Genomic DNA, 22,078 nt, shown 5'->3' on the forward strand with positions numbered 1-22,078 from the left:
ACTCCTACATTTCCCTTCCACTAAAACCCAAGACAAGTGGAGAGAAATCAAGATGGAAGTGTGTGTGAGAAATGACTCTCAAGTCATCTCCTTTTATACTAAAACGTTGAGCACTTGTGGGGTTTATTTGGTTGTTGGCTGACCTTGACGAATTGTCTTATAACACAAATAAATTCATATCTCCATGAGTACTTATCAGAATCGGATGATCTTTAGATCAATCCTACACCTCTCGATGAGAGGGATCCAAGAAAAATATCAACTGCGATAAATAAGATGACCCACATGGAGTTTGTCCCTAGTTGCCAATTTAACAGTTTTCCCCTTCATAAGGTTTTACCCCGACTGAGTTCCTATGTCTGGTGCCCATTTTTCTTTAATGATCTTCATGTTTTGGTAACTGTTTGATGATCAAGAATGTAATGGTAATAAGAAGAATAATTTAATAAGAGTGCCACAAGCAACTATCAAAGTTACAAAGAAATCAATTTGAATAAAGCCCTAACTAAGCTGCCCTAGATTTCTCAACATGGTATCATAGCTAAGGTCAATGTTAAAGGCAGCTAGAAGATCATTGATGGTTGGAAAATGAAGTCTCATGTCCAGCTCTCAAGACCGAGCTACCTAGGAGGAAGACCAAATTAGATTAACTCATTTCTGAACTTGATTAGGCTGCAGACGTGGGTAATTAGGGCCACAGTCCAGTACTTAAGAATCATAATGAAGTAAGGAGCCGAGTAGCATTTAGAAGGTCCGAAAGTACTAGATTACTAGCCTAGACAAGGCTGAGATTCTTGGAAAGAAGAAAACAATCTTGTGCATAAATTATAGTCTGAAATCATCTCAAAAATCCGAAAAGAGATATGTTCCACACAAATCATAAGAAGGTGACCAAATCTCTAGATTGGAGAAACCAACGAAAAGATTAATTGTTGAATGGACTACAATTATGAAGACATGAAAAGTTACAGTCATTAAGATTAATATTACAGTCATTAAGATTACGATTATGAAGACATTAAAAGTTACAGTCACCTCAAGGACTACAATTATCACTAAAAGGCCTGTATAAATTTAGAAGAGGACACAACTAATGAATCAGTGAATGAAATATCTAAGATCTTAGAGACCTATATATACATATGGAGGCCGAGACCTATAAGCTAAGTCACCTGACACGGGGATTCGGGATTCGTAGTGTCAGATTTGGACACGTTGACCCTCGGAACAAGACACGTAGGATTCGTTATATATTATTTTATTAATATATATATATATATATATATATTTATTTATTTATTTATATATATATATATATTTTATTTATATATATATATATTAAAAATTAGATATTTCTTACACAAATTTTAAGTAATGATACAAATTTATTGATTTCAAACATAGATCTTCATCTATAGCATGCATAGTACATACAAAATCATCAATGTTGGAGTTAATGTGGCTTGGCAAGATCATCAAGTCAAAAGGTCAAAGGAAAATTGAATAAAGAAAGTTTAATATAAATTTAATATAAGCTTAATATAGTCAAAAGTTAAAAGAAATATTATTAAAATTATATGTCCTTTTATCTTTTATATAGAAAGGACCGAGAATAATTTTATTAATATATCCAAATGTGGTTCGTATCCTAATGTCAAAATCATATCCCGGGGCTTCAACCTTTTTAAATATTCAAAATAGGATTTTTTCCTCCTCAAAAACATTAAGTCGGTTCCTTAATCCATGGCTTCAAAAGACTATATAAAGACATCATTCCTAATCTTCTAAAGCAGTATGAAATGAATATCATTTTGAGTAATTGCGAGTTCTGAAATTTCACTTCGGACTTGTGGAGCATCGTATATCAAACAAGAGATCTTTGGATTGGAGTTTCGCTTTTCGAAAGGATCAAGGGTTCGTTCCTTTTATTTTTCTCTTGATACGGGATAGTTGCAAAGTCATTCAGTTCTCTTTCTCAAGTGAATCGAACTCCATATTTCTTGAAAAGGACTTTTGTGCACTTTGGCCTCCTTTTGGATTATGGGATTCGCTTGGGTATAGGCTTGTTTCAGACCATCATAGGACCTCGCCCCTTGTACAACAGACCTCAGCGCTTTATTTCAGGACAACGAGAGACTAAGCAAGGTCTGAGGCCTAATTCTGAAGCAGCAAAGGACCTGTAATGTCATGATTACCCATGCATAATTAAAATTCATAAACCTGGTGACCTAAGTCACCTGACACGGGGATTCAGGATTCGGGATTGGTGACCAAACCCTTATCTCCTCGCAAACAACTCAAACAATGCAAATACAAATGACAAACAGTGTGAAAGAATGAAGGAAATGCGTGCTTTTTAACCTGCGGGAGGCACTTTTCTGGGATACGAATCCTAAAATCGGGATTCGCTGAGCATGTACGAGATTCTATTGTATTTGTATATTTCGGTTGTGCTTGTCAATAAATATTGCAAGTATATATTAAAATTGGTGACTTGGTAAATCAAGTTGGATCTTTGGGCACTAGTTGACTCATAAGGAAATTAACTATGAAAATGTTGTCATAATTCAAAGGGAGCCTTTCAACTAAAATCCTACAAGGTTTGTAAAGGAATAATCTCAAGGTATGCATAAAGATTTGTACTAAATCTTTTTCATATTAAAAAGTTACGGTCATTTTGAAATTTGTTTTATATCATCAACTTTCTCATGTTTAGGTCTTTTGAATCATAAAGATTCTTGTTAGGGTGATTAATCTCTAGATCGAATCCCCTCTCATCATACTATCTACCTTTTGCTCTCTTCTGGTAAACCCTAATCTTTAAGGTTCACTATGAAAACCCATGTCTTTTGATGTTTAGGGTTTGATGAAACCTTAGCCTACTTCGGGTTTGTTGATAAAGTCTAGAATATATAATGAAATCCTAAGTTCTTGATGTTTAAGATTTGTTAGTATGAAACCCTAGCCTTTAGGGTTTGTTGTTGATGTCTAGGTTATATGATGAAACCCTAGATCTTTAAGGTTTGTTGAAATAGGGTCTATGACAAAACCCTTGTGTTAAAGTAAGGTCCTAGGAATGAAACCTTGGGCTAGGGTTTGTTGTTGATGTCTAGGTTATATGATGACACCCTAGATCTTTAGGGTTTGTTGAAGTGGGGTTTATAACAAAACCCTTGTTAAAGTAAGGTCCTAGGAATGAAACCCTAGGTGTTTGTATGATTGAATTCCTAGCTTGATTAAATTTGTTGTATATCTAATTTTGGAATTTGATGTATCTAAGGTTTATGATAAGAACCCTAGTAAGAGATTGATATAAGGAAATAATAATGAGACCCTAGATATGAAATGCTAGTACGCTAACTTGATTGTTGATATCCTTTTATTGATGAAATCTAGGGTTTGTGACAAAACACTAGTAAAACTTGACATGGAATTCTAGAGCATTATATTGAAACACTTGATGTAAAATGCTATCATTGGATTACTAACTTGATTTATTTACTGATATCTAAGGCTTTAAGTCTCGATGATGAAATCTAGGGTTTGTGACAAAACCTTAACAAGACTGTTGAAGTCTAGAATACGAAAAGATGTAACTCTTGTTAATTATGAACCTAACTGGGATTAGGTTTTGGATATTTAAAGTTTGATTGTTTTGATGCTTCCATTGTAATGGCATGCTAACCCTATAAAGTTAACTTCATGCTCTTATATATTTGTACTTGGTTGTTGAAGATTCATAGGTACATAATCTTCAAGATGTTGAAGATGTTCACCTACCTCATAATTGAAGATGACTTGATATTAATGATGAGTATGATGGAAAGAGGGAGTTGTAAGAATGATGATGACATTAAAATGAATAGATGACCTTGTTACCATAAGAGAGAATGATGTTCCTGAAAGAATGAAGTTTGGAAAGGTTGAAGTTCTCCAATTATAATGCGAAGGGAAGAGCCTGTATAGCTGAAAGAATGAAGTTGTGAGCTTGGATGAAGGGAAGTGTAAATCCTCCATAGTTGAGAAAGAGAACATGATATGAAGAATATCGATAAGGCAAGAATAAAATCAGATAATGAGTAAAACCACTACAAATGATTATTTGTGATTGATCAAGTTATGAATAAGAATTGAATGTTTTGGAAAATGTTGAGTTTGGTGCTGCTGGAGAAGTTGAAGAAGGAAGCTTTCATCAAAATGTGTTTGGATAATTTAATAATGATCTAAGCAACATCAAAATGATTAAGGACTTGATAAGGAGGAATGAAGCATCTTGGGGCGACAAGATGCTTGGGAGGACATTTGGCTAGCCTGTGATGTCTAAATCTTGAAGTAAGGAGGGTATCTTTGGTCTTATAGAGCTCCGACCTTGGATACGATACCTAAATCCTTGGGTTGGTGTTAGAGCTAAAGCCTAATGGTATTGTTACCACTCAAACTAGCAGGGGTTCCTATAGAGCAATTGCTAGGTCAAGTGGCAACAATGGAGCAATAACCCACTGTCACCTTAGCTAAAGCTCCTTGCTCTTTACAAAATTTCACTGATGGGAGGAGTCTCGGTATTAGGGAAATCACTAGGAGAAATATATCAATGGTGTAAAGGTAGTGATTCTAAGGGCCTATTCAAAGGAGAGACTCTAATGATAGGGATAGCTTGCTTTAGAAGCAAAATGGATGGCTCTCCAAGAAGGGGTAGAAGGAGACCTAGACCTAGGGTTGAGGAGTATTTCTTGATAAGAAGTGCCCTAGACCAAAGACTCCTGAAGGAATAGGGTTTCCAATCAATCCTTGTGAAAATGGAGTGACAAGGTTGCGAGACCACAAAGAAGCCCTAGTGGACCCAAATGAGGTCAAGGGTTTGGGATGAAACTTCAAACAAAGAGGCTTGACCAAGTGAGGGAGGAGATGAAGAAGGATCAAGAGATTGAATATGATTTGAGACTTTAATAAAACGGTCCTTGATAAAGCCACTAACCAAAGGAAACCTAGGGAGAAAGGTTTGTGAGCTAGGGCTTACCAAAACTTGAGATTTCATCGTCGGAATAACTTCAAAATTGGAGGAGCTCTGAAGGATAGGCAAGCACAACACTAGACCAAATTTCATAAATTTTGGATGGCTACATTGGGTTTTGTGTGATGCCCTAGGAAGCCTACTAGGGTTAGGGCTTAGAAAGAGAAAAGAGAAGTGAGAAAGATGTTTGTTTTGGTGACCACCTAGGACTAGACCAGTGCTTAGCCTATTGGAGAATGGAGTCAATATGATTCAATGTTTAGAGATGATTATACCCAATCAAGGAGTTTCCCAACAACTTTGCATGGCCTTAGAGGCAACAACTAGGTTACTAGGAAAGTTTATACTTCTTTGATGCTGCAATTGATGACTTATCAAGGCAAATATGAACAATCATATACCCTTAGGACAATCATTCAATATACTTTGCATGAGCATATGAAAAAGCCCTCACAAAGACAAGATTCAACAAATTCGCATTTCATTAAGGCAACTACTCTAGCTTCATGAGCAAAAATTTTCATACATTACACATGTGACATAAACATGAAATAGATCATAAAAGAGGCACTTACAAGTATAGCGAAATCTTCCAATCATCAACAGAGACAAAAATCGGAGCTCTAAGATAAGAGATAAGCCTTTCCAAACATCGAAATGCATCAAGATTCCACTTCGTCCATCAATAATGCTAGCGAAATTCTCAAGAAGAGATACAAGTCCAAATCTAAGTGATGATCAAATGAAAAGATCATCACATCAATATATCCTCCCTAAGGGGTCCGATTTGCCTAATAACGCCCCAATTATAAAATAATGTACCAAAATAACATTCCTTGGTGACAAAGTCACCAAGATAGCTCCATAATATAAAAATAAGCCTCCCAAGAGGGCAAAATAATAGATACAATAGGTCGAAGTGCCATTGAGGAGGCCTAGTGGAGTCTAATGTGTGCCAAGATGAGTGAATGAGCTCCAAACATAGTGATAAAGGGGTTGGCCCCTTGATATCCAAACAAATGACCTGTGGTGCCCCCAAGTGGCTTTGGGGGCACAAAACATCCTCATGGGTCTCCAAATGGATTGAACAAGCTTGTATCCCATCTGTAAGGGCTGGAAGAACAATGCAAGCCCTCCCATTGTCTCTCATGGCGAGACACATCCTTATCTGGGCCTTGGATCCGCTACCAAGTGTGTGGTGCAAGAGTGGAGTCAGCTGGGCTAGGTGGTCCAGGTGCATTAAATACACTTACATGTGCAAGTTGACTTTTTTTTCTCTGCCATGCATTTCCACCTCTTCCTGCTTGCAATTTGCCTAATGTGTGCATCAACCTCTGGCCTCGTTCAGCGTTATGTGTATTCATGATCTCAGATCCGTCAGGCCTTTCTCGTCCTTCACTGTCTCCTAAATGCATCCTTTCCTTGATTCCAATTCCATAGCTTTGATACCATGTCAAATATTGCATACACAATTACAGATTCACAATAATGTAAACAGGAGAGTGATTCAGGATGGTTATTTTATCATAAGGTATGAGAAATCAACACATCGTATCTTATCAATGAGGGATACTTAAATTACACATCCCCTCCAGGCTCCAACACCTAGTCTCTGAAATATGACTTAGTTATGTTATTACAAATTAACTTTATTACACAGTAAAGTAACTTTACATAATAAAGTACTATAAGAAGAAATTTCGGCATAAATCACATGCAGAAAATCTTTGTCGACGCGTTTCGAACCAGCTAGTGTGGTTCATTGTCAGGACAAGTTGAGGAGTCAGATCATGGGTGCATATTAAACAGGGTGAGCAGATCCTCCAAATGGCTAGGTTGACTAGGTTGACCAACAACAGCTATAAAGAAAAACGGCTAGATAATATTATAATGTTAAAAAGTTAAAAGGTGATAAAAATAATATTATAAATATAGTAATTAAATTGTAATATATTATATATTCGAATTTAATACTATATTATTTTAGTCAAAAGGTAATACTATATTATTCGAATGTGATAAAAGGTGATAAAAATAATATTATAAATATAGTAATTAAATTAAATTAATAATAAATATAGTAATTAAATTATAAAATATAGTAATTAGTAATTAAATTATAATATATAAATAATATAGTATTACATTCGAATATATAATAAATAATATAGTATTACATTCGAATATATAGTATTACATGGCTGCATAGTATAGCCGTTTTTCTTTATAGCCGTTGTTGGTCAACCTAGTCAACCTAGCCGTTTGGAGGATCTGCTCTCCCTATTTAATATGCGGCCATGATTTGACTCCTCAACTTGTCCTGACGATGAACCACACTAGCTGGTTCGAAACGCATCGACAAAGATTTTCTGCATGTAATTTACGCCGAAATTTCTTCTTATAATTGTTATGGATCACAGAAGCCTCAATTCAACCATAATAAAGTACTCCTAACTTAAATTTCTTAAATTAACTTTTAAGTCATAACAAACAGTTATTGTCGTTATAAGTATCTATACTAATCTGCTTCCCATTGTCAATCCCTGTTCACTCAAGGTAATCATGTTGACAGAGCTGTTACCCCTTATGAACATCTTCAGTGATCAACAAGCACGCACTTCAGATGGCCATTGCTGGTTGTTTTTTTGGATATCTCTGTTCTCAACTTTTGGTGGCAGAATTGTGTATTTATGTCAATAGGATGTTGGTTCACTAGTGAGGTCAACACAATATTAAGTTATAGTCCAGGGTTTGATTCTTGCAGTGTTCTGCTCCACCTGAATGGCATGAGTTTCAAAGGGTTCATGCTAGGTGGAAGTCCTTGGTGATTTTGGCAGAATAGTTGTCCCTCAAAACTGACAACTATATGATGGAAGTCTGCTTTATGTGGTGCAGCCCATTGGGCATGTTTCTCAAAACATTTAGAACAAAATTGTGCATTTTAGCTGTACTTTGAGTTGGCATTTGTCTAGGCCTTTTTAAACTAGTGTGGATGAAAATGCGACTTCTGAACTACTTTCTTTCGTTTTGACTCTAGTTTGAGTTGGTATCTATAGTCAAGCTTTGTAATGTGAATATATACACGTGGCACTCTTAGTCATATCAAAATGGCAGTCAAATGCTAGACTTTTTTATTATAAGAAGCACATGTGTCAAAATGGATTGGATGGGCATAACTGGGACATCATATCTTACAAGCAAGTTGACATTGTTAGTGCATAATTTTTGCTAGAAAAAAGAATGAGACGAGAAACGTGTTTCTCATGCATTTTGCAGGAGGTTTCAAAGGGGAAATGGTAAAAATGCTATAGTATTTCACAAAAATGACAAATGCCAGTAATAGAGATAACAAATCTATTTTATTTTTTAAGGATGCCAAATCATTGTTGAATCTGCTGAATTTTAGATATGCTTTATAATTCTGTATGGTGCGTTTTTTTATGTTATTATGCCTGTACACTTATCTATAATTATGTTTTTTGTGAAAACTATTTTATGTTCTGATGTTTCCTATGCAAAACATGCTTCCTACACATGTTGAATTTCCAATAATTTTGATACACGTTATAAACTATAACTTGATATAAGAGTTACATCGGAATTTGAATTGAATTCATTTGTCCGAGAATCATTTCAATTGAAATTAGCATTAGATAGTGAAGATGGAGAAAAAGCTGCTACAAGTTGTAGGTTGTTTATGCCTTGAATTTTTATTGATTGTCTGAACTTTAAATAATGCCCATAGCATGTTAATGAGTGTTGTGTATGCTATAGTTTTCCTCCCAATAGTCTTGCTGGACTTAATTACTGTTTGTTGTTTAATAAGCTTTCCACCTTTGGATCACTCTCTATGTGCTTGAATGTCATTTAAATCTTCCACGAATCACTGTCTATGATACTTGATAGTTATCGTGGCTAACTGCTTAGAAGACATTTAAAACATGTTGCCTTGAATGTGAATGTAGTCTTGTAGATAGATGACATGGAGCCTCATTTGTGTGTTACCAAAATTCTTGATAGATTCAAGGATTCTAAAGGAGAAGACATTTAAAACATGTCTCACTATGAATGTAAATATAGTAATGTCAAAAGATGAAATGGAACCTCACTTTGTGCTATTAAACTTCTTGATAGATTCAAAGACTCTAAAGGAGGAGAAACGAGAAGAATTGTTTGAAACCCTTAAAGGTGATGCTTCTTTGGGTTGGGCTGTTGATATCATTGATCCAAGGGAGCTTTCTGCAAAAATGCTTCAGAGGTAGCTGAAAGATGTTAAATTATCCTTTTTCCCTGCAACCTTTGCCATTTGGGTTTTGAAATGTAATTCCTGTTGGTTACATTACACAGTTGTATAACGAGGGTTTCCTTGCAACTATGTAGGTGCTTCAAGCATAAACTTTTTAAAGTAGGATTCTCATTTTTCTAGTGCTATTGTATTTGTTCCAATGATGTTTTAAACTTTCATGGGACTTCTATAATTGGGAAAGACTAACAACAGTGTCTTTTGGTTTATGATAGAATAAAAGTCAACCTGAATACAATTTCACATGACGCTGCCATGGGTCTTGTCAATAGGGTTCTTGCCATGGGGGTTTTACTCTCGGAGGTATAAAATCTTCATCTAGTGCTTAAGATGAATAAATTACATTCATAATTGATATGATATAAAAATTTCCTTATTTTGAAAATGCTATTCTATGGCAACATTCATTTGGTAAGGAGGCTTTGGTATTTTGGTGTAATCAGTGCTCCTCTACATTGAAAGCTTGACTTTGGAGGTGAATGTGTGGATTATTTTCACTGAATAAATATTATAGTTTAGTTTTTGGTAAGTTTAACAAAGATTATATTGATTTACAGAAGAAAGTACAGAGAACACAGTTACAAACAAGACAATGTGATTTTATCATTTTAATTTGATGGTGGGATTCCACTTCTACTGTTCAAAAATGTATGATTTGCTGGACATATTAGAGTGTGCAGTATGTCACAAAACAGAGAAGAAAGACCATTAAAATTAGTTTTATCCATCAGGTAAGCAATACTCGTAAGATTTTTCCATTTAGTTTTTCTGTTAGCCTGTCTACCGGTTAGGTTCCTTCTAAAAGAAGCAAAAAAGGGGGGGGAACTTCCTACTGTTTGCTTATTACAAACGGCTGGAATGCTCAAGCTAAGGTTGTCCAACATATTAACATCTGAAAATAAAACTCAAAAAACATATATTACTTTGAGATTGAAGGCTTCTATGCGAAGAGAAATCTTGATTTTGCATTTCCGGAATACTCACATTGAATTTTTTCTGGTTGACATTAATTAGGTTGTGCTGGTGCTCCTGGTTTGGTCTGCCATCTCCTTTGGATCCATGACTAGATGATTCCCTACGCAGCGGTTGGCCTTGACTTTGGCAGGATGTATTGGGTTATTATCCTGGTGTCTTCTGTGATATGTTCAGTAGATCTGGGCTTGGTCATCATTGTCTTTTGTGCTGCACGCTGAGTGATCCCCTCCCATGGTGGTGCAGATTCTTTGCTCTGCTGCATGTAGGTTTTCATTTGCTTCATTAGGTCAAGCAACAAGTTCCACTTATTATTGTCTTCAACTTCTGCTGGAGTGTCTATAATGGCTACTTTCTCTCATCTGCTCCATGCTCTCAGAATTCTCTTTCAATACTCCCTACATTGTCACACAGTCCATTACGAGTTGATGGCTGCTTTGAAAACATTCTGTATAATGTATGCATATTGGGATCAGAAGTAGAGAAGATGGAAAAACCCATTGAGCCGTCCCCTCCTGACATGCCAGTTCTCTGATCCCAAACTTTATTTTGAATTTGTGACAGAGAATGAGTGGTGAATGCAGATTTGAGCGCCTTAATTCATTTTAGAGTAGTTGAATATTTTGGGCTTCCAATCGCTTGGGATGTTATCATTCCTTCATCTTGGAGGAGATTTCCCCTTCTTCTAAGTGTGGCTGCCCCTCATTGCTCACTCTTTTGTGGCTGACTCCCTTCAGCTCTTTTGAATCCTTCTGCTACCTTGGCCTCTACCATCTTGTCATTCCATCAAGTTCTTGAAAGGAAATTTTGATTCTTTCCCCCCTACAAATGAGAGGATCTGTTTCATCTGTAAAGAAATTGTTGGCAAGATCTTTGAGACAGAAATGGGTCGTTGCTTCTTCTTTCTTCTGTAAATAACACTAAACTTTTTTCTCACATTAATCTGAGTGATATTTGTTGTGTCCTCTCCATCCCTTTCCACAATTGCATTCTATTCCTGCTACATGTAATCATGTCTTCTTTCCCTTCGCTTTTGTTATTTTTTACTTGTTGCTTAGTAAGTGATTCTCCTTCTTCAATATTGTTAGTTCTAGCATTGATTGTCGTGTAGGCAATTTATAGGTGATGGAGAGATGGCACCCTAAAGGTTTCTTTGGAGGTGCAATAATAATAGATATCTAGTGGTCAATGTGCACTCATGCATGCACAATGTTTAGATGTGCTGTCTTTAGTGAGGAAGGTGAGATATTCTAAGTTTGGAAGGCATAGTTACGAGAGTGAGGTGCATGCATGGGCACTAGAGATTTCTTTGGAGGTGCAACAATGATAAATATATAGTGGTTGAGGTGCATGCATGAGCACTAGAGATTTCTTTGGAGGTGCAACAATGATAAATATATAGTGGTTGAGGTGCATGCATGCATGCACTATTTTTAGATACATTACCTTCAATGAGGAAGGTACATTGCATGTGACACATTTTAATTTTGAAAGGCATAGTTCCTAAGTTTGGAAGGCATAGTTACGAGAGTTGAGGTGCATGCATGCATGCATGAGCACTAGAGATTTCTTTGGAGGTGCAACAATGATAAATATATAGTGGTTGAGGTGCATGCATGCATGCACTATTTTTAGATACATTACCTTCAATGAGGAAGGTACATTGCATGTGACACATTTTAATTTTGAAAGGCATAGTTCCTAAGGAGAGTGAGTTGCAGGCTATGCATGTATGGATGCTCACTCACAATGGCTTCTCTTCAGTGGATTGCATTGTCCTAGGTAGGCTTATATGTGCACGAGGGTGCATTAGATGCAAGGCGAACATATCAATAATAGCAATAAGATGGATAACATATTCACATTACTCTATCCAAATGAAAATGGTTTATTACAAGGCTTTCACATCAACAAGACAAGGTTTACTTGCACTAGAAATTAACATGTGAAGAATAAGTGCATAATGAAAGCTTCACATAAAATAAGTTATACCTCCAATCTTCCATAAGGCTTCAAGAATATCATGTACAAATGAAATCCAAGGGGAGAGCTTCTCAATCCCCAATAGTAGCAACATCCATTACAATGGGGAGAAATCTCCTCTTTATAGAATGAGTCTCTTCTCTCCTATAATAAAAAAGCAATTATTTGCTACTCCATGTCAAATCAAAAAAATATTATAAAAATGTAGTTAGATTCCTTCTCAATACATTGTTGATTGTGTCGTAGTATGTGGACACAAGACTCTCACGGAGAACCACCCTCTTCTAAAAACAAGAAAGGGATTACATTAAAATTTTCCAAGAGAAGGCATGCGACTAAAAATAGGCATGATAACCTGGTCAACATGTGAGAGGTCCACAAGGATTTTTCCTCCAAGAATGGATGCATGTGAAATATTATTAAATAATGTTTAACCCAACAGGTTGTGCTCAAGGGTCTACCTAGGAAAGCCCACAAAATGCACCCTATAAGGTAAATATAACAATAAAATAGTTGTCTTAGGAGAATTCTCCATAACCAACCTCCAAAAATAGCAAGTGGTCTACAAAATGCATGTAATGAATCCACATGTGAATCCCAAGGCAACCAACTCCATGGATGGATGTGCAAGGTACCAATCAAATGGAGTGCTCCACAAGAAATGAAGTAGTTGAGCCCCAACATAGCAAGTGGACAATCCTCACAAGACATATCCAAGGAGATACAGGGAAATTAGGGTTTTTACAATGCCAAAACTCCTTAAAAGAATAAAATATATACCTCCAAGAATAGCAAGGAGTGTCTCCACAAGTTCACCCTCCAAAAATATGCTCCAAACATAGTAAGAAGACGAAGCAAGGGCATGCAAAAGCCACATGCGTGGCCCTCCAAGTATATCACATGCCTCTCAATAATCCATAACCACTTCAAATAAAATAATGTATGTGCCAAGTCAAAGAGGTGAAGGTGCTCTCCATTGAACCTCAAAATATGCCAAATGTAGCTGAGACATCCATGCAATAAAAATGAGATAGCACCTTGAAGAGGTGTGCCCTAGAAAAATGTGCCACATAACTAACTCAAACACCCAACGAATTTCCATGTGAAGTGCCCGATAGGAAGAAGTGCAAGATGGTTAGATCTCATCAATATTGTGCCAAAATCATATGTTCCCCAATATTGTCATCAAATCCCTCCAAATCATGTGCACAAGAGGAACTATGCCCTAGGAGAATGTTCCAACGTTTTAACAATAAAATAATCACATAAGCTTGGAAACTATGCCCAACAGAGGACTCCACAATAAAGTCTCAAATAACCTCCATATATCCCTCCAAGTGTGTTAAAATTGGCAACTAGGGCCAAACTCCATGTGGGTCATCTTATTAATGGCAGTTGATATTTTTTCTTGGATCCCTCTCATCGAGAGGTGTAGGGTTGATCTAAAGATCATTTGATTCCAATAAGTATTCATGGAGATATGAATTTATTTGTGTTATGGGACAATTCGTCAAGGTCAGCCAACAACCAAATAAACCCCACTTGTGCTCAACATTTTAGTATAAATAAAGGTGCCTTGAAAGTCATTTGGACACACATCCTCTTGGTGATCTCTTCCTCTTCTCTTGTCTTTTGGTTTTGGTGGGAGGAGAGATCTAAAGAGGATATGCTGCCCTAGAGGATGCCCTAGATGCTAACGCTATCATGGAGGAGATTTTAACGCAGTGAAGGAAGCCTACATAACGCAACAAGGAGAGATCTAATTGTTGGTCTAAAAGAGAAGCCCTACGCTGCCTTATACACAGCTCTATTGGAGAGCCCTACGCTGCCTTATACACAACTCTATTGGAGAGTGCTATGCTGCCCTATACACAACTCTTATTGGAGAGCCCTACGCTACCCTATACACAACTCTATTGGAGAGCCATACGCTGCCCTATACACAACTCTATTCAAAAGCCATACATTGCCCTATACACATCTCTATTGGAGAGCCCTATGCTGCCCTATACACAACTCTATGGAGAGCCCTATGCTGCCCTATACACAGCCCTATGGAGAAGCTCTATGTTGCCCTAACTGCAGTCCTCCAGATGATATAAAAGAAGACTATTCAAGCATGCCCCAGTCACAACCATGGAGGAAGGAAGGTCTGAAAGCGGCTTGTATGACATGGAGAAGAGTGTTGAAGGGTGTACGTTGAAGTTTGTCCAGCAAGGCAACATATGTTAGGACCGTGTTGAAAGAAAGAGTGAAAGAGCAATCACCGAAGACAGTTGGAAAAGGACAAAAGGATCAGTGGATTCCTTATCCCTCTTCAAATTCACCAAGGGTGAAATCGAAGCAGAGAATATTATTATAATAGCGTAGCGGAAGCTTCTAATGGCCTACCTAAAGATCACTTCATTGGGAAGTCTGGATCTAAGGGTGGAAGGAAAGGCAAATGCCTTAGTTGTAATAAGTTCGACCGTTATGCAAAGGAGTGTTTGAATGGCAGGGACACATCACTTGATGATTATAACAATCATTCTAGGGACATCTTCAATGATCAGAGGAATGACAGGTGATGTAGGTCATCAAGGAAACGACCGCCTCTTCAGAGAAAGCAAGGAACCCTAGGTATGAAGAATCAAATGTGGTTTATGATAAGATAAAGAAGTGTTATCTTGTATTGGCCCTCTCCTTCAGATTCTTTGGGAATCTGGCTTATTGATTGTAGTGCTTCAAGGGACCTCATCGGATAGAAGGGTTTTCTCTCGAATTTGGTAGAGATGGAAACAACTGTGGGATTATACTTGGAGTCGATGCCACCTATCCTGGAAAGGGTGTAGGGAATATTACCCCTCAATTGAATGCGGGTAACTCAATTAATTTACAAGAATCTCTTTTATGTACCTAATCGCAAGAAGAACCTGGTGTCCATTTTGGCAATGGAAGTCAAAAGGTTTCAGGGTGGCATTCATCGATGGAAAGCTACGTGTTTGGAAATAGATTTTTCAAAGATGCTTTTATCTTTGAGTTTAGGGTTGGCAGGGAGTCCATTGGGGATCATGTCAGTTGACACATAGCACCAGAGGTCTGTAAGTCAGATGATGATAGGGATGCCTGAATTCAATAGGAGCATGAAGGTACATGTTTGAGATGTATCGAAGGGAGAACCTTACAAGGGGACCATTCCCCTCATGTAGCAAGTCCACAGGTTTGGAACAACCCGAGGGGTTTGAGATTCATGATCGAGAATCTCATGTGTGCCGGTGGAAGAAAGCCCTCTATGGCTTGAAGTAGATCACCCCTGGTTTGATATGAGAGGATTGATAGCTGTCAGATGAAGCTGAGATTCACTATGAGTGAAGTCGATCCAAACCATTGTTTGAAGGTTGTGGATGATAGGCCTCTCATACCGAAACCTTCTGAGGACGACCTATTTTAGACAGGTGTAGACCCTCTCACTTGCAGAAGTAAGAGGGAGTTGGATTATAGATGTGGAATGGTAAACTGCAAGCCCGTGACTACCTCGAGGATCTTAACTTTCAGAAGTTATATGGTGATGATGCTAGACTAGATTTGAGTTTCATAAACTCATTTGCATTGATGTTCTTGGTGAACTTTCGTTCGGACATATGTTTTGCAGTTAGCATGGTGAGCTCATATTTGGTTGAGCATCACTGGATTGGTGCCAAGAATCTTCTGTGATATCTTCGAGGCATCATCTCTCATGGATTGAGACGCACTTCCGGAAATATGAAGCTGCATGATTATTCGAATGCTCATTGGGCAGGCAGTGTGGAGGATCACTAGAGCACTTCTCAGTGTTGGTTCTCTTTGGGTTGTGCTTCGATATCATGGATGAGCAGGAAGCAGAAGTCGATTGCTATAAGCACCTCCGAGACCGAATACATAGCTACGAGTATGATCTCGTATGAAGTTGCCTAGTTGTGGAAGCTCTTCAGTGAGCTGTTTGTACATATGATGAATACCACTGTGATCCTTCGTGACAACTAGGGGTGGATTCGATTGTTGAGGAATCTCGTATTCGATGATTGCTCCAATAGATAGACATCAGATACTATCTTATTTGGGACATGGTAAGTCGATGAGCGAGGAGGCTCCATCACATTGACATTGATGTATAGGTCGCAGGCATTTTGTCAAAGCCCCGGGTAAAGGTCAAATCTGTAACTTTTTCGAACGACTTGGAGTCGTAGAGACCTTCTTATAAAGGTCCTGCATGTTGCATCCATTGAGCTTTGGGAGCTCCGGGGGGCTTGGGGTACTTACTGGAGTGACATACGACCACAGGGCGACTCACCCTCCCCTGGTGGTGTGCTATGTACAGGGTGAAAGGTTCAACCTTCCCCTGTGATACCCCGTGACGACTTTGGGACAAGATGATTAGTTCTCCTGTGGCGACTATTGGACAGGATGATTCGTTCTCCTGTGGGACAGGATGATTAGTTCTCCTGTCGAGGCATCCTACCCATGCAGTCTGGGACTCATGGGAAGTACCTCTCATCTGATCAATGAGCAGGGAAATGGGGTTAGGGACCATAGTAGTACCATCGATGGACGCATCGTTGTATCTATCGTACTCCCTATGCTAGGATGACCTCCATTGATCTAAGATCAGTATGAGTGGTTTGAGACATTCTCTTGTGATATTGATCTAGGATCAATAAAATTGACTTCGGGTCAGTAAGAGTGATATGACACACTCTCTTCAGATGAAATTGACTTCGGGTCAGTAGAGAATGGTATGAGACATTCTTGATCAATTCTTCTTCTTCATGGTTCAGTAGAGCAGAGGAGAGCAGAGCAGTGCAGGGCACTGATGGCAGAGATAGTACAATCGGACATATGGATCAACGGATGGAGTTCTCCCTAGTTGAGAGGGAGTGTTAAAATTGGCAACTAGGGCCAAACTCCATGTGGGTCATCTTATTAATGGCAATTGATATTTTTCTTGGATCCCTCTTATCGAGAGGTGTAGGATTGATCTAAAGATCATCCGATTCCGATAAGTATTCATGGAGATATGAATTTATTTGTGTTATGGGACAATTCGTCAAGGTCGGCCAGCAACCAAATAAACCCCACTTGTGCTCAACGTTTTAGTATAAATAGAGGTGCCTTGAAAGTCATTTGGACATACATCCTCTTGGTGATCTCTTCCTCTCCACTTGTCTTTAGGTTTTGGTGGGAGGAGAGGTATAAAGAGGATACACTGCCCTAGAGGATGCCCTAGATGCTAATGCTATCATGGAGGAGATTTTAACACAGTGAAGGAAGCCTACATAACGCAACAAGGAGAGATATAATTGCTAGTCTAAAAAAGAAGCCCTACGCTACCCTATACATAGCTCTATTGGAGAGCCCTACACTACACTATACATAGCTCTATTGGAGAGTCCTACACTGCCCTATACACAGCTCTATTGGAGAGCCTTACGCCGCCCTATACACAACTCTATTGGAGAGCCCTACGCTGCCCTATACACAGCTCTATGGAGAGCCCTATGTTGCCCTATATGCAGCCCTATGGAGAAGCTCTATTTTGCCCTAACTGCAGTCCTCCAGGTGATATAAAAGAAGACTATTCAAGCATGCCCCAGTCACAGCCATGGAGGAAGGAAGGTTTGAAAGCGACTTGTATGACATGGAGAAGAGTGCTGAAGGGTATACGTTGAAGTCTGTCCAGCAAGGCAACGTATGTTAGGACTGTGTTGATAATAGTACAGTCACTTGGATGGAGAAAATAGTGATGATACATTGAAGCAGCATGATGTTGCAAGCAACATATATATTGCAGTAGCATGTTGATGAATGCTGCAGCATGATGGGTACAACGATGAAGTGTATCATAGCATAATGAGGGGCAACACAATGGTGAGGTACAACAGTATGATATAGCAAGTTCATAGTGCTGCTAGTATAACACATTGGGACAATAGCGTGATACTTAGTGCAGCGAGTACAGCTAGCATGCAAGGGACAACAAGCATGCTCGGGACAACAAGCAAGCAGGGGACAACAAGCTAGCTAGGTGGAACAAACACATAGGTTAGTATGGCCACATGGTGTATCAATGGCACATGATGCAGTACAATGATGGGTACTGTCATGATTGATGAAGCATGATGAGATGCAACATTGTGATGATGGGTGCAGCATGGTGCAACACGGTGAGGCACAACATGATGACGAGACGCGGCATGATGATAGGTGAAGGAGTCACCTTGGAGATCAGTTGAAGCAGCTTGTCTTCAAATGATCTCATGTATCATCTTCTTAGAGATGATCTATGCTCTCATCTAGATAAGTCAAAGTGTTGATTTCAGTTGTAAATGTACTATCTCTCTCTCTGCTGAAATACTGAAGAACATATAAGAAGAATTGATCAAGGGTTTCCCAACATTGGGGTTTGTCTCTGGCTAGTGCCACATCTTGTGTCCTCTTGTCTTGGGTTGTCTTCTGCGATTTATGTTTATGTTCTATTTGCAGTTTACTTTAATGGTGATGTGATTGTTAATCTGGAAAAGATATTGAGCTAACTATGAAAATTGAAATAAATTGCTCTAAGCATAGAACATACCTAAACTTAACAAAGTGTGAATAGCTACCAAGTGTAGTAGGGCACTCAAGCAATTAACCTCCATAAAAATCAAATGGATTAATTTTACAATTAAATAGTCAAATCAATCTCAACCTGTGTGCACAAAGGTAATGATCAAATATAACCATAGTCCAATCTCCCAGTAGTCATTAATTGATGAAATCAACATGAACATGTGTGCCCATGAAGAGGGGTGCCCTCCAACAAGTGGTGTACCATGCAAATAGGATTTATCTCCTAGCAAAGGCCACCATGATAACAACATAATGACAAAGTAGAACCTCCAGCTAGGTTTGAACCTAGGACACACCATTGAAGTGTTGGGCATAGTGTTGTCATTGATGACAACCAATGTCATGTCATTGATGTCAAAGCAGCTATGATGTTTTGGTTGTCAAAGGAGATTGTTGGTCATAGTATGTCATGCCATTGATGTGAAAGAAGGTATGATGTTTTTGATATCAAAGAAGGTATGATGTTTTTGATATCAAAGGAAGGAAACTGTTGGGCGTAATGGTGTCATGCCAAAGGAAGATCATTGAGCATTTGATTGGGACATTAGTGATGTCAAGGAGGTACAATGGCTTGAAGATTATTGAGCTTTTTTGTTGAAGTTATGATTATCAAATGAGTATGTAGATAGTTTGGTTGGATAGTTCTCGCTGAGACCTTTCCAATGGTATATTGCACTTGGTCAAACTCCTTCGGAATGAGAATACAAGCTAGTTTGAAAGTAACATGGTGAAAAACAACAAATTTATTAACAAAACACCAAATTTGTTAAAATTTTGCGCATGTTCAGGACAAATCCATGCATTGGTGAGCAATAAATGGCAGTTGGCACACAAACATGTGCACTATTTAACGAGCTTAAATGCCTTGCACCTCAGGGCAGATGAATGGTGGATTGTGTTCAAACTTGCATGATATTTAATGGAGGTCATGCTCCCCATGGCTTCCACGTGGATCTTCTCTAGCCAATGAAATGGCAACACGTAGTAGGTGCCAGGTGGTCCTTTAATCAAATGCCAGGTGGACTTGTTAGTGACAAGACTCTTGGATTGATGACATGACGACACAATATTGGTGACAAGTGGCAGTACAGGTACACATGGGTGATGATGTGGACGTACGCATGCATAATGACATGGTAGTGTGATAAATGATGTGGCAACATGGCAGGGTGCCACATGGCATGTCTAGTCAACAATTTTGGCTGGCCAATCAGGCCAAATCCGAGTGACATGTTGCATCACTCAGAGAGTAACACGTGGTATGATGATGTCATGCTGACATCAAAATTGGATTGACCATGGACCCCTAAGGCCTAGGTCTCATGAGATGGTCATATAGAGGATTGAGCAAGCCTTAGGGGCTACCCTGGTCACGGTCTAGGTGCCAAATCAAGTTGCATGGACGGTTTTACATTAGCACCAAATTCAAATTTATGTCGACCAAAAACTCAAATTGGTGTAGGCCCCAACGTAGCCCGAGGGCACCCATACAATATATTCGTGTGTTGGTGTGGTGCACAATGTATTAATTGATCGATCGATCAAGTTTGAGACATGCATACAAGCCTGACGACGTATTTGGTTTGTGTCTGAGTGAATTGATTTGGTCTATGATATATGGCGTGGCTCTTGACATTGCGGTCAAGCTCGAAGGTGTATTTGGTTGTGAGATATATGGCATGGATCTTGGCACTGCGGTGAAGCTCGAAGGTGTATTTGGTTCTGAGATATACAAGGTGTGGCTCTTGGCACTATGGTGAAGCTCGAAGGTGTATTTGGTTTTGAGATATATATGGCATGGCTCTTGGCACTGCAGTGAAGCTCGAAGGCGTATTTGGTTTTGAGATATATATATATATATATATATATAGCATGGCTCTTGGCAGTGTGGTGAAGCTCGAAGGAGTATTTGGTTTTGAGATATATGGCATGGCTCTTGGCATTGTGGTGAAGCTCGAAGGCATATTTGTTTTTGAGATATATATATATATATATATATATATATATATATATATATATAGTGTGGCTCTTGGCTCTATGGAGAAGCTCAAAGGTGGATTTTGGTTATGTCATGAGTTCATCTGGCTTGAGATATATAGCGTGGCTCTTGGCACTATGATGAAGCTTGAACGTGTATTTGGTTCTAAGATGTATATATAGCGTGGCTCTTGGCTTTGTGGAGAAGCTCGAAATTGTATTTGGTTTGGTCACAAATTCGAGTTTAAGTGAATTAATTTGGTTTGAGATACACAACATGGTTCTTGGCTTTGTGGTAAAGCTTGAAGGCGTGTTTGGTTTTGTCACGAGTTCGAATCCAAGTGAATTGATCTGGTTTGTGAGATATACACAGTGTGGCTCTTGGTCATGTGGTTAAGCTTGAAGTCATATTTTTTTGGTTTTGTCACCAATTTGAGTCCAAATAAAACTTTTCCTAAAACTTGATTCAAGCTAAACCAATTTTTGATGAATGACAATGAGCAAGGAACATCACAACTGAATTGGTAATTGGTTACGCCACAAGTGGTCATGGGTTCGAGTCTTGTTAGGTTTGCTGAAAGATTTTTAATTTAATTGAAAGTGCATTTTGTCAAATCTTTAATCAAATCGATGGAGTGCATTCTATCAAATGCACACAAGAAAAGTGCATTTTGTAGACTATGGATTGGAAAGGTGCATTTTGTTGATCAATTAATTTTTATAATGTTTTATGGGTTAGTTTGAGGTGCAAATTAATTTTTGAAAAGGGGCAAATGGAAAGAATTTGTTTGTAATCTGAAAGGGGGACATGGAGATACGTTTTTGAGGGCAAGAAGCTATTTAGTTCTTGTCAAAATGTTATGGGGCTTATGAACAGGTACAAGAAAAGGAGAAGATCCTATTGTTAAGATTGAAGAATAGATTTAGATTGAATTCAAATGATCATATTTGTCTTGAGCTTGTGGATCTAGTTTGAAAGATTGTGGAAAGTCATCCACTATGTTTTGATGAAGGAGGTGGGTGCCTCAATCAGGTTGGAGCTTGCATATTTCAGAGGTTGGTGCCTCAATCAGGTTGGAACCTACAACAAGTTTGTGCTTGCATTTCTTTGGGGGTCGGTGCTTGCAAATTTATTTTGGTGGTTGGTGCCTCTAGCATGTTGGTGCTTGCAAATTTATTTTGGGGTTTGGTGTATCCAGCGAGTTGGT

The 22,078-nt window shown here is 38.4% G+C and overlaps 1 protein-coding gene across 1 annotated transcript in view; it reads left to right on the forward strand.

Annotated features, from left to right (window-relative positions):
- LOC149220822 (Polynucleotidyl transferase, ribonuclease H-like superfamily protein) overlaps positions 1 to 22,078 on the forward strand; it is a 76,506-nt gene that overhangs the window by 36,692 nt on the left and 17,736 nt on the right. Inside the window, exons 3-4 of the mRNA XM_089384927.1 lie at positions 9,146 to 9,269; positions 9,530 to 9,617. Of these exons, the coding sequence (XP_089241053.1) occupies positions 9,146 to 9,269; positions 9,530 to 9,617 (212 nt within the window). The remainder of the gene's footprint in view (positions 1 to 9,145; positions 9,270 to 9,529; positions 9,618 to 22,078) is intronic.

This window comes from Pinus tabuliformis, chromosome Q (genome assembly GCF_031772625.1).
Source record: "Pinus tabuliformis cultivar Carrire ecotype Pingquan chromosome Q, CPIR1, whole genome shotgun sequence".
Lineage (NCBI taxonomy): Eukaryota > Viridiplantae > Streptophyta > Pinopsida > Pinales > Pinaceae > Pinus > Pinus tabuliformis.